General features: G+C 31.9%; 2 protein-coding genes across 2 annotated transcripts; both read left to right on the forward strand.

Annotated features, from left to right (window-relative positions):
- The first annotated feature begins 4,001 nt into the window (after positions 1-4,001).
- On the forward strand, positions 4,002-7,509 carry LOC140971852 (transmembrane 9 superfamily member 7-like). Its single transcript, XM_073434379.1, has 7 exons — positions 4,002-4,221; positions 5,174-5,338; positions 5,425-5,534; positions 5,618-5,726; positions 5,811-5,923; positions 6,004-6,148; positions 6,239-7,509. Exons 1-7 carry the CDS (start codon positions 4,120-4,122, stop codon positions 7,391-7,393), a joined length of 1,899 nt encoding a protein of 632 aa, XP_073290480.1. The 5' UTR covers positions 4,002-4,119; the 3' UTR covers positions 7,394-7,509.
- A 4,941-nt stretch (positions 7,510-12,450) lies between these two features.
- LOC140962292 (GATA transcription factor 21-like) lies at positions 12,451-14,006 on the forward strand. The gene is made up of 3 exons (XM_073421151.1): positions 12,451-12,743; positions 12,825-13,187; positions 13,383-14,006. Exons 1-3 carry the CDS (start codon positions 12,588-12,590, stop codon positions 13,764-13,766), a joined length of 903 nt encoding a protein of 300 aa, XP_073277252.1. The 5' UTR covers positions 12,451-12,587; the 3' UTR covers positions 13,767-14,006.
- The last annotated feature ends 150 nt before the right edge of the window (positions 14,007-14,156 follow it).

Below are 14,156 nucleotides of genomic sequence, written 5' to 3' on the forward strand. Positions count from 1 at the left end.
TATATAATGCTTATGTATTCGTTCTTGAAATAGATTTTCTATCCAAAAATAAACAAACATCAATATATTCTCAGGACCCAGGCATAGATTTGGGTCAAATCGGGAAACATGACGTGGAAACATTATAGATTATTAACTCCGATATTTTTGATAATTTGACTAAACGACCAAATATATTAAATAGTTCATTTGTTTGTTCTTTGTGGAGAATATAAGAAATTGTGCGGGATCATGTGATCTGATCGTGACCGTTCATTTGTCCTAGAAAACGATATATCGAAAGTACCATTCACTACTACGAATTTGAAATCTATCATAATGATTTAAAAATAAGTATTTAATATTTAAAATTCATTATTTAATATATTTATCCAAACAAATAAATACATTTGTTATTTTAGATTTAAAATTTATAACTTCAAATCTATACATCTAACTACAATATTATGTAAAAGTAGTTATTTTGTGAGACTGTCTCACGAATCTTTATCTGTAAGACGAGTCAACTTTACCGATATTCACAATAAAAAGTAATACTTTTTCATGGATGACCCAAATAAGAGAATACTCTTAGCATAAAAAGCAATACTTTTTCATGAATGACTCAAATAAGAGATCCGTCTCACAAATTACGACCCGTGAGACCGTCTCACACAAGTTTTTACCATTATATAATTGGTTCGAATTAACATAGAAAATTATATATTTGGATTTGGTTTTGGTTTGACCTTTAGATGGAATTTGAATTGGATAAATTTGATTGTAACTTAGTTATCAAGCTATACTCATACAATTATAAAATAAATATTTATGGATCCAATACATTTAAAAAACTGGAGAGAATTTGATGGAATTTGGAATTACATCATTTTAATGTTTGGTAAAATGAGATTACAAAATGACGATATTTCATTTAATCAGTGAAATCTTTACAAAATCGGTAAGATTTTATTTAACTAAATGAAATCATTAAACGATCAAGCTTGAGCTTCGCTCGAAATAATTGGATCGAAATATCTGCTACCAAATTCAATTAGATTTTAAAAGCCTACAACTGATATAATTGTGTGTTTGTATATTTCACGCATGTACGATCATATGGACATATTCAAACATAAATCAACAAAAAAAATGAAACTTTAATTTCTTTTTTATATGAAGAAAAAGTAATTGAATTTAGTCGTTCCTCCGTATTGTGGCACGTGAAATGATAACCTAAAAGGACAGAAATAAGAGAGAGGAGCATCTTTTATACAACTTGCACACTTCACATCACAACTCGTGGACATACAGATTGATGGGTGGGTACTGTGTTCGTATGTGCTTTACAGGCCACAATGTAAATATATGTTTTTTTTCCGTGTTCTAAAAGACTTGTGCATAACCGCCTAAAAGGTTTTAGCCCGTCCTGTTTTTTGTTTTTTGTTTTTTTTAGAAAGACGATGTTTTTAGACGTTGTTAAAAAAATCGTCTACGTGAGCGCTTGCTTTAATATGTTGATTTTTTAAAAATTTATTTTTCAATTAATTTATATCGGATAAAGATGATAAACATGATATTGATTTTGAGTTTGAATATGATATAAATGAATTATTGGAGAAATATGAAAACGAACAAGAAAAATTAGATATTTAGATTTAAAAAAATCCGCCCAAGTACCGCCTAAGCACCTAGACACTAGATGGTGGGTGGCTGCCAGCTTAGCATCTATCGTTTTTTAGAACACTGATTTTTTTATATAATACTCATTATTGTTCTTATTATTATTATTTCGAAATTGATTTTAGCTGAAGCTGCCCAAAATTAGAATCCAACAATTCCAATATAAAATTTTCAAAATAAAAATAAAGTTGGATATAAGTTTTAGTTTCGTGATAATTTATAGATCAATTTTGAGTCTTATCACACTATTAACATGTATTCGAAATTTGGGCTCTGGAACAACTAGAAGATCGGGTCGAACTTTAAACGAGTTTTTATTCATGTTTTAGTTCAGATAAATGTTTAGGCCCAATTACCAATCTCTGGCAATAACTTTTGGGCTTATCCTAATTTCTGTTGCCTAAGTCCAAGCCAGCAATTATGACCAACACAATATTATCGAATCGTTATGACTAAATTTAACTTTTTTTTTAAAAAAAATTAAACTTTAACATTTATCATTGTAACACTCGTCGGGTATTAAATTTAGAAGATTAAATGACTTTTAGTTATTTTTATAGAACTTTAAAATGTGGAAGTATTCAATCAAAACTTTTATATGCTCTGTAGAAGTTTAATTGTATTTAAAATAGACTGTTGTAGAGTTTTAAATGCCAAGTGATATTCAACATTGACTATGAAAAACTCTACAAAAGTTTAGACATATTTAAAATATCAATGAACTTTTAATATCTCTATGAAATTCATTAATATTTAAAAATTAAAGTCTAAATTACAACTATGATCTGTCAAAAAAAATACCTTTGGCCTAACCTAAAGATTTAGATGGTTTTTTCCAACTTTCCCTCCTCTCCTCTTTATCTCATTCTCTCTCATCTTCAAATACACACACACACACAGACTAATTAATTATTTCATTTCATTTTCAAATATTTTCATTTTTCCCAATAAAATTGAAAGTGATAATAATTTTTGATAAATAAAATTTAATCTCTTTATTAAAATTTTGAATAAAAATGGATTTGTAATTTTTTCAATATGATTAAAAATTGATTTCTAAATTCTTTCCTACTATTTTAAAGTTAGTCTATAAACTATCATATTTTTGTCAAAAAATATATTTACACAATAATAAATAATGTTTTGAATTGTTTTTACATTGATATATATAAAAATTATTTCAAATTAAAAATTTACGACAAAAGTCGATGAAATTCTATTTACAAATATATAATATTACATGAACTCAATAAAAATCTGTAAAATCTATAAAATTATATCATTTAAAATAATAATTTAGATTAAAATTGAGACAATTCTAATCCTTTTGTTGTTCGTTTATAAATTTTGAAATTTGCAGCACTACTCTTTCGTAATGATATTTGTTGTATTTCGGGGAGACAATTATTGTAGAGGACGAGTATTCTTGTAGGGCAATATGTGCACACAAGGTATTATTGATCTTACCTCGATTATTATCTTAAATCAAATGAATGTCTTAAAATATATTGGCCATATTTGTGCGTGTATTGTGTGTAAAACTAGGGATGTCAATGGGTACGGGTTTTACCCATACCCGCAATGGACCTGCCCTGTCTGGGACGGGTTTGGGCATACTAAATGGGTCTTAGGGCGGGTCTCGGGTCTAATTTTTCAGACCCGTCTAGGTATGAGGCGGGTCATGGGTCTTACCATACTCGCCCCATATATGTGGATATAAATACTCCAGGATTTTAGTTTTATTAATTTTTATGTAATTCATTATGTTGTGAAAATACTTTGTTTGTTGTTATTAAGTGTGGTCGAAGACATGAATTAGTTTTTTTATTGAGTTGTATTTAGAGGCTTGTTTGTTTCATAATTCAGTGATGTGATAAGAAGATTATTGTTTTCATTTAAAAAAATTCGGGTCTCACGGGTCTACCCGGCCCCATTTCGTATCGGGGTGGGACGGGTCCGAAGACTATTTAACTGAGGTGGGACGGGTAATGAGTCAAAGTTTTCTTCATGAGACGGATCTTGAGTTTAGCCATATCCGTCTCATACCCACTCCATTAACATCTCTATATAAAACTTATACTTTTTATATAAAAATTTAGATGTAAGTAAATAAATTTAAAATCCAACTTTATTGTTATTGTTATTATTATTATTAGTATTATTATTATTATTTATTTGACACAAAACTCCGTGACTGTAATTATTATTATTATTATTAGTATTATTTATTTGACACAAAACTCCGTGACAAACACGCTCCATTGTAATTAATTAAAATGGCTACTTTCCACATTCCTAACACTGAAGGATATTAAAAACTGCCATCAGCGATACGAAGTCAACTCAGTTACAGAGAGTTGACTCCATGAATTAAATGGCGTCGTAAACCAAACCATTCAATGCATTTAAAACTGGCTCCAAAAATGAGAGTTTACTTCACAAAAAACTTCTGAAAGAATGGGAAAAATGACAACGATAATGCTTGCGTTACTGCTGATTTTAATGTCGCCGGCAAATGGGTTTTATCTTCCCGGGGTTGCTCCTCGTGATTTTCAACTGGTAAAAAGAAGTCTCTTTATCTGTTTCTGTTATGCCAGCAACATGCATTGTGTTTGTATGTGTTCTTGAGTTGAAAGATTGGATCTTTTCTTGTTATATTGCTGATGCNCCTTGGTTTTTTTTTTTTTTTTTTTGTGTGTGTATTCACTCGCAGCTTGACGAGTTGATAATGTATTTGATAATGTGTTTCATTTAGTTTTCACTACGATAGTGAAACAGATAGTTTTGCTTTCGAAATTATGGTTTGGATTTTTAATTTTTAATTGAAGGTGGAAACGGAATCGATTAGCTTGGTCTCCGCTATGATTCCGCATGGTCTCATTTTTGGTGATTTTTTATTTCTGGGAAGTGGGCTTGAACCGTAAGGTCTTATTTCATTTTGAAATCAAAACCGAAACATGCTTCAGTAGCGGTTCTCGGGGGATTCCAATTCCGTTTTTGGAACTGAAACCGAAACATGCTTTCTTTTCCGGCTTTTGGGAGACAATATCGATTTCGGTTTTGGATCTAGTACTAGTAGTGGGAAGTTTGTGGCGAATTAGTGAAACTCGTGTTTCTTTTTTATATGATTTTTGAAATTTGCTTGAATAAGGTGATTCTCTATGTTAATATTTGCAAATTGCAATGTATTGTATGAATTTTTATTGTGTTTTTTGAGCATTCGATTCCATAGTGACTCTATATAGTTTTCAGCAATCATTGATCCTTGTCATGTCTGGTTCCTGGTGGTTAATCAAGTCTCTATAATTTCATTCTTATCCTGATTTTCGACGGCTTTTGAAATTATATAATGATCTTCTCTGTTCTTCTTTCTCGTTCCTTCTCCTGACTTTAATTCGACACAATACATAAAATTGTTCAATAGAATAACGTACCATCTAGCTCGTGAATAAGACGTAATCGTTATATGTTGTTGCTTTATGAATGATGTATGGCTTCTACTTATCTTCAGGGTGAAACTCTTGAAGTAAAAGTGAACAAACTTTCATCAACAAAGACACAGCTTCCATATGACTATTACTTCTTACGTTACTGCAAACCTCAAAATGTTAGCAACGGAGCAGAAAATTTAGGAGAAGTTCTTCGAGGTGACCGGATTGAGAATTCCGTGTACACTGTGAGTATATTCATCGTATTGGTTGTTCTCTGTAAAAGTAGTTATGATGATAAATTGTGACATTGTGGAATTTAAATCTGTTACAGTTTAATATGAAGGTGCCACTGTCTTGTAAAATAGCTTGTGGAGTAACTCTTGATGCTTCAGCGGCAAAGAACTTCAAGAAAAAGATCGACGAAGATTATCGAGTCCACATGAAACACTGTTCTGCATAAGTTCGTCCAAGTACTTCTCTTCCAGTTTGTTTTGTTTTATTTTATTTTAGTTTTGTTGGTGCAGGATTCTGGACAATCTTCCAATTGCAGTTGTTTGGCAAACGATGGATGGAAGTCAGCAGAAAATTTATGAACGTGGGTTTCGAGTTGGATTCAAGACAACTTTTCCTGGAGTAAGATTCACTCATATAAACTACATTATTCAAAAAATGTATCTAATTTTCTGTTTTTTGATTGGCTATCGTTTTCTTGATCAGAGCAAAGACCAGAAACATTTTATATACAATCACCTGAGCTTCAAAATAAAGTATCACCCGGATCCAGATGCTAACACTTCCCGTGTTGTCGGGTTCGAGGTCTTTCCACAAAGGTTTGTCATGTATTACTAAGCATTTCCTTGACCAATAATATAAAGTTTATCATGCTGTTTTTAACTCGCTGTATTTGCAGCATCAATCATAAGTACGAGAAATGGGAGGAGAATATCACTAAGTTAACAACATGCATGCCAAACACCCAAACCAAACTAGGCATACTTCCCCAAGAAATTGATGCAGATAAAGAAGTAGTATTCACCTACGATGTTTCATTTGAGGTATGAATATATCTTTTTAAATTACAAATTTCAAGTTACATTACCGATTTTCCTTGTTCGAACGTTATAATTGTAACGTCCCTTTTTCAGTCGAGTGATATCAGATGGGCGTCAAGATGGGATATATATCTTTTTATGAAAGAAGATCAGATACATTGGTTTTCAATAATCAATTCATTGATGATAGTCCTTTTCTTATCTGGAATCGTAGCCCTGATCATGATGAGAACCCTTCACAAAGATATTGTGAAATATAACCAGTTGGATCAAGATGAAGCGCTGGATGAAACCGGGTGGAAATTGGTGCATGCTGATGTCTTTAGACCACCTAACAATTACAGTTTACTGTGTGTGTATGTTGGAACTGGAGTCCAAGTCCTCGGAATGACTTTCGTGACTATAATATTTGCAATGCTCGGTTTCCTCTCACCTTCAAATCGAGGAGGGCTGATGACAGTCATGGTTTTCTTGTGGGTCTTTATGGGTTTATTCGCTGGCTATTCCTCGAGTTGTATGTACAACATGTTTAAAGGCTCGGAATGGATGAAAATACCCCTTCAAACAGCCGTCATGTTCCCTTCTGTTCTTTTCACCATTTTTTTTATTCTGAATGGCCTAATATGGGGGGAGAAATCTTCAGGGGCCATACCCTTCGGAACAATGTTTGTACTCGTGCTCTTGTGGTTCGGAATATCGGTGCCACTGGTCTTCTTAGGCAGTTTCTTGGGCCAAAAAACACCTTCTTCTGATGACCCTGTCAAAACGAATAAAATTCCTAGGCCGATCCCTCCTCAGCCATGGTACATTCATCCGGTTTTCGCTATGCTTTTTGGAGGAGTTCTTCCATATGGGACAGTGTTTATCGAGCTTTTCTTCATATTAACATCTGTGTGGCTGAACCAATTTTACTACATTTTTGGGTTTCTCTTCTTGGCTTTCGTCATTCTTTTCATCACATGCGCTGAAATAACTATTGTGTTATGCTACATTCAGTTATGTTGTGAAGATTACCGGTGGTGGTGGCGAGCTTATTTGACTTCTGGCGCGTCTGCTCTGTATCTTTTTGCTTATTCGATCTTATATTTCTGCACGAAGCTGGAGATCACGAAGTTGGTGTCGGGTATCTTGTACTTCGGTTATATGTTTATCATTTCTTATGTGTTCTTCATTCTTACCGGAACCATAGGCTTCTGTTCATGCTTCTGGTTTGTGCGGAAAATTTACTCGTCTGTCAAGATCGACTAGTTGGATATCGATACACAGTGAAGAAAAACTTGATATATTGAACTAAAACACAGAAGTCTAGATTCTATGAATGTAGATTACTATTACACCTTTGCTATAAATGAAAATTATGTCTTTGGACAAATTACATTTTCATGTAATGCTTGCACCAGTTCAATAGGATATATAGTTTGCACAGGACACCTGGGCCATGGTTTTGGACTCAGCGGTCCCGGGCTTCAGGATCACGGGCCTGGCGTTGCTGCTGTGGTCACTCAATCATATCGCCAGTGAGAGAGTCGGCAACAATACCATTAGCACAATTGTACAAACTAGATCTACGCAGGAAATTGGTGGGTGATATGTTGTATTTGGNAAAAAAAAAAAAAAAAAAAAAAAAAAAAAAAAAAAAAAAACTTTTTCCGTATGAATTTTGTATATTTTTATTATCCTACTATAATACAATGTAACGGGGAGTATATAATTAATTCAATTTGCCATAGGCCAAAACCAATATGCATATATGTATATCTTGGATTAGCAAGTATTTATACATACATGTAATAAATATGTATTTATTTGAGAAAGAGGTGTTGGGGCGATACATAGAGTCTCTGAGAAGTGGAGGAAACAAACAAGGGGGGCAAAATCGACATTTCAAATGGCAATCAATATATGGCCCCTGGGATTTTCAAGAACAAATGTGAAAACTACCTGCATTTGGACATATATAATTATATATAAATATTTTGATAATGAAGATGATAATGTTTTCGTCCGTCTCCATCAATGNTGTAATTTTTTTTTTTTTGGCTATTTTAATTATCTAAATTGTTAGGTTTCAGTTTTAGTGTATTATATTTGATTTTATTTCTATTTTAGTCTTTTGATGATGCTGATATAACAACAATTTGGTTTGGTTTCACACCGATATAACGTCATCGTGTTCAGTGTCGCATCATTGTTCTATTGAAAAATGACTAAAATGATAATAAAAAAATATGAAAAGTACATAATTAAGATTGAAATTTAACATCAAAATCACAAAAAGTAAAGTTTAAATTTAAAACATTAAAAATGTATTTTCTCTGGATGATATGTTCGATCAGCAGTGATTTGCTCTGAGTTTCATAAATATATCATTATTAATTTTTTCAAGGAAAAAATATGGCCTTATTTTCACAATATTTACAGTGGAAAATGCCACGTGTATTTATTTTGGAAAGGAAATGCAACGTGTATTTGGGTATAACAAGCTAACAAAGTTGCTACGTACACGTTTCACTCTTAATATATATTAGCGTATCAATGTATGCATGTATAATTTTTTTAAATTAATTTGATTTATTAAATAGATATAATATCATAATTATAAAAATTATATGGGTCATATTTATTTTCAAATTATTACACACTAAATTTGATTTGATTATGTTACATACAATAATTGTTAAAATTAATGATGAACTAAACTACAATTTAAAAAAAAATCCACAAAAGTACTCATCCATCTCCCTTTGTTATTAATTAATATAATTTTTGTTCATACATAAATTATAGTTTCGAAGAGTTTTTAAAACTTTTAATATAGTTAATTATGTTGAAATTACAAAATAACTATTTATATGGTTATTTCAATTTATAAAATTTAAAATTGTAATTTCAGTACAACAAAGTTAAAACGTTAAATCATATATGGTCACTTGGAATTTATTTTATTTTATTTTATTTTGGGAAACTGTTATTTGGAATCTCAAAGCTACGTATTTTGCATTTTTTCTTATCACAAAAAATTAATGTGAAATTGTCACCATTGACAAGTACTAGATATGCTATTTAATTTGTCTACAAAATTGCTGATGGAAGGGAATCTTAATGCAAAAAAATCATATGAAAATTGACCACAAACAGTGGATAATTAGAAACGGTCAACAATTTTTTTTTCAAATGCAAAAAAATAGACAGCCAATGTCTACGTAAGCTATATTAAATGAGAATAATTTGTTTGAAAACATTGATGCATCATTAAAATGTTAAATATTGATGCATCATTAAATGGCTGTGGTCCTGAAAATGTTAAATAAATTAAATTTATATATGATTTTTTTCTCCTCATTATTACCAAGGGATTTTGCATTACGATCGAGGAAGAAACATGCGACGGAAATTGCATTTGCCCCCCTTAAAAGTTGGTCATGATTTACTCATCGTGAAAACTATCCGATAAAGGGTTATATTTGGTCTTCCATCGGATGTATGCTGATTGCTGTATGCATTGTGTATGCCGCATGTCGATAGATGTCTCACGTTAGATGAAGTAAATCATTGAAATTTGTATATATGGATTTGGACGATCTTCTTTTTTGAAATAGTTTTTGGGATTGAATTAAGTCTATGTCCAAGTCCAAGATGGAGTAAGTTTTTCAAAGTTGTGTATATAGATTTTGATAATCTTTCTCTTTAGAGCTAATTTTNATATATAATTAGTTATGACAAATTTCCGCATTAAATCAATAAAAAAACCCATAAATTATCATCACTCTATGTTTGTTTTGTAATAAATTATATAGAGTTTAATATAATTATGTTTAAATGATATTTCATTTATTTCAATTGTTTTTAATTCGTTTGAAATTAAATAAAGTTTAGAACAAATCTCAATCAATGTAAGTAACATGTTTTCAAAGATATAAGAATTTTTGTTTTTTTTGATAAAGATCGTTCAAATAGAATGTTAATGTTTAGAAAGAATAAATCTCACAATCTCAATAGTAATTAAAAGATTTTAAAAACAGTACGAAATCTCACTAATCTGTCTTATGATGTTGATGTATTGCTCAGAAACTGTTGGTTCTTATTTGTCTAATCTATTTATCCCATCAAGAACTTCTAGTAAATGTAAACATGGGGCGATTGTACAAAATCAGTTATGGTTTGCTTAAAATGGGATCTTTCATATATTTCTTAATTTACCTTAGTTCATAAAAGCCTTTTTTTTTTTTTATACCAAAGTTGATATATATTTTTTAATCCAAAGTCAAATATAAGTATTTTTTCGCTAATCTATTTCAAAATATTTAATTGAAAAGGACAGGATATAATTTATTATATCTCTATACATATTTTGCTCTTATTCCTAATTTTGTCCATCTAGTTTTGAGTGGGTTAACTATATCATTTAATTTTTTCACTTTGTCCTAATTTCGTGTCACCCGTTATAGTTATATATAGCGTTGGATATTGATGACATGGTATATACACCACTAAAACGACGTTAGATACCATGACAAAAAATGATTAAAAAAAAACTACTTAAACGATTAGAAACTAAAAAATGAACTTTTTATAGATAAAGAAAAGAAAAGACCGGAATCAAATTGAATCCAAAAATCAAAGGCAAAAACTTGTGTGAGACGGTCTTACGGGTCGTATTTTGTGGGACATATCTTTTATTTGGGTCATCCATAAAAAATTATTATTTTTTATACTAAGAGTATTACATTTTATTGTGAATATCGATAGGGTTGACCCGTCTCACAGATCGTAAGACCGTATGAGACCTACTCAAAATCAAAAGACTAAATTCTCATAATTACTTCGAATTGCTATTATGAATGCTGAGATATAATCCCGAATTAAGAGTAATGCACGGAAATCGGCATCGATATGTTACATAAAAAGAACTATTCAACTAAAGAATGAAAACTAAAATGGTACCGATGAATTTAAGGGAAGAATTGATCAGGACCATTTTTTCTCAAAAACTGACACGAAGAAGACAGATTGGCCATAAATAATGATGTTGGTGATGTACTGGAAGAATATATGAATCGAGAAACATTCAGGAAAAAGTGCGATTTATTTAATGTGGGGAAGGGGGGTGTTGCTGTCTTTTTTTGTCTGTCATAAGGCATACAATTAATGACTTTTGTCAATACTAAGGATCCATCACAGGATGCAGCCATGCAAGTAGCCATTTCCTCTTCACAAAATCTGCAACTTGTAGCTGCACGATACACCTTTTTTACACACAACAATACAAGATCAATCAATTCTCTGCGCAGAGACCCAGAATCAGTGATTATATATATATACACACACACGAAGTTTATAATCTAATTTGTCTATTATTTCTAGCTAAAAAAGATATCTCCGTCGGTTTTCGAGGACTTGGATACATATAATCATTGATTCGAGTAGTAAAAAAGTGAGGGAAATGCCCAAGAATTCCAACCATAACGAGGTCTATCAGATCATGGGTTACGTCTATTCACTCAAGTTTTTCTCTCTCAGATTTCTTTTCTACAAAACTTTTGAGTGCTCTATCCCCATAAAGTAATAATGTTTATTAAAATTAGCTACAGAATGAGTGACATTTACACGAAGTGCAGGTTTCCTCTTCTAAAAATTGTTAACTAGCTAAGTTGCTTTTTTATTCACCCAAAAACAAAATATAACAATGTCAAACTTAAAAATAATATTTTAAAAACTATATTAAAAAACATTGCTCTATGTACACAAAAATAAATAAATTGATATGAAAAGTTGCACCTCGAATAAAAAAATCTTAAATTTCTTCTAGGCAAGTTTCGATAATTAAGTTCTCCCCCTTGAATCACCCGTCTTGTGTTGCACTGGCGTAAAACTGTTCTATTAGGGGAGATGCCCGAGTTCGATTCTAAGCGATAGTGAAAAACCTTCGACCCAATATAATTGTTTTTTTTTAAAAAAAAAATTATATCCACTTAATGTTGTTAACACTTGGCTTAATTTACTTGTAAAATGAGACTGTGAAACAGAAATTAACGTTAATATTATGTACTCTTAGACAAAAATTTTAAGAGATAGGGTTCTGTCAAACGGTCGTGTGGTAGCATTCTCCTTCTTCCTTAGTTTTGTCCTTTTTGGACAATTTGTTTGGTCGTCATCAAGTCACGTGAATCTTTAGTCACCTCTTTATATTTCAGGATCATATCCAATTTTACATTAATTTTTTTTTTATCATAGTAGTTAGTGATTAATACGTATTCTACAAAATAATAAAAATATATATATAACATTCTAATAAAGATTTGAAATATATTTTGGGGTTTGTTTTCTTCGTTATAAAGAGAGCTTTAATCATTGCTGATCAGCCTACCCTTGATCTACTACCTTTGGCATCTCTCAACTTGCAACCATCTTTTCTTCTCCAATTCTAGCTAACTCCAGTATAATGAACTTAAACATTTCTCCTTCAAATTTCGATGTAGAGCAGATCAATGAAGATCAAGATCATTTTTCATGCCAAGTTTTCTTCGGTTCAACCGATCGAGATCATACCAACTTTTACAATCATCGCCAAATTTATCAGCCTCATCATCATCCCGAGGTAAGGCAACGCGTCTCTCTCAAGTTTGAAATTTCATTTTATAAGCTGTTTAGNTATGATTTTTTCCGATCTTGATCCTAGGATGATTGCTCTTCTTATCATGGTGGATCGCCGTACGACGACGAAGGTACCAATAATAAGGTTGATAATTGCCTTAAATTAACTCTTTGGAGCGATCCCGTGAAGTGGAAGCCGTCCAGAGTGGAGCCGATGAGCAAGACGAAGGTGAACGAAGAGGAGGATCGGGTGACTATAAAAATCAACACTAGTGCCAGAAACAAGTTCCTTGAGGATCAGAAGCTGCGGCCATCTTCTTCTTTGGAAATTGAGTTAAGAAGCAATAGTTCTTGCAATATTGTTAACAACAGCCCCACAATTAGGGTCTGTTCTAATTGCAACACAACGAAGACTCCTCTCTGGAGAAGTGGCCCCGAAGGCCCCAAGGTATATATATATATTCTTCTTCTTAATATATATATATAGCCATGCATGCTGTCTATATGTACATAACACAAACAGTACAACGGAATAAAGTTTTTTACTTCTGTGGCTACTGAAAAATCTCTTTTTATTTTTTTGGAGATATGATCACATTACAAATTGTGTTTGTTTTATTTTTTTTTAAATGTAAGCATGCAGTCCCTTTGCAACGCGTGCGGAATTCGACAAAGGAAGGCGAGGCGGGCCATGGAAGCAGCTGCAGCGGCGGCCACAACAGGCATGGAAGCTGCTGATGATCAGCCGCCACCGGTATTGAAGATCAAGGTGCAAAAAGAAAACAAAAAAAAGATCATCATGATCGGGCATGGGCAATATTCAAAATTCAAGAAACGCAGCAAAGTTGCTGCAAGCACTGCTTTCGGATCATCAAAATCATCCATTAATGTACCGAAGAAGCTGAATTTCGAGGATTTCTTGATAAAATTGAGCAAGAATCTGTCTTTCCAAGGAGTGTTCCCGCAGGATGAGAAGGATGCTGCGATCTTACTTATGGCTCTATCTTCTGGCCTCGTTCATGGTTGATATATATATGTGTGTGTCTATATATATATTTCAACATCTTGTCAAATGGGGTTGCTTAGTTATTCGTTTCTTGATTCAAGATAGGATTAATTAAACGTGTGAGAGTCTGTTTTTAGTTATGGATTCATGACTATTTAAGTGGTTTAGAAGATATGGCGATGAGTGAGATTTGGTTAATTAATTTGTTTTTTCGAGTTAGTTTAATAAGTGGCATAAATAAATTGTAAAATTATGGATGAATATTTTATACAAGTTAATAACCTGTGACGGATCTTTTGTTCATACTCATCCATAAGGCTTCCCAAATGAATTCAGTACTTTAATTACCGTGTGTTTTTATTTGTATATTTAATTCTCATGCATAATTGTTAAAATTGCACAACTTGACGT

The sequence above is a fragment of the Primulina huaijiensis genome, chromosome 2 (assembly GCF_012295235.1).
Source record: "Primulina huaijiensis isolate GDHJ02 chromosome 2, ASM1229523v2, whole genome shotgun sequence".
Classification (NCBI taxonomy): Eukaryota; Viridiplantae; Streptophyta; class Magnoliopsida; order Lamiales; family Gesneriaceae; genus Primulina; species Primulina huaijiensis.

Coding starts and splice junctions, on each gene's coding strand:
- LOC140971852 (XM_073434379.1), top strand. CDS start 4,120: ATGGGAAAAATGACAACGATAATGCTTGCGTTACTGCTGATTTTAATG. Junction 5,535..5,617: donor GAAGATTATCGAGTCCACAT/GAAACACTGTTC, acceptor TTGTTGGTGCAG/GATTCTGGACAATCTTCCAA. Junction 6,149..6,238: donor CCTACGATGTTTCATTTGAG/GTATGAATATAT, acceptor TCCCTTTTTCAG/TCGAGTGATATCAGATGGGC.
- LOC140962292 (XM_073421151.1), top strand. CDS start 12,588: ATGAACTTAAACATTTCTCCTTCAAATTTCGATGTAGAGCAGATCAAT. Junction 12,744..12,824: donor AGCCTCATCATCATCCCGAG/GTAAGGCAACGC, acceptor TCTTGATCCTAG/GATGATTGCTCTTCTTATCA. Junction 13,188..13,382: donor GTGGCCCCGAAGGCCCCAAG/GTATATATATAT, acceptor GTAAGCATGCAG/TCCCTTTGCAACGCGTGCGG.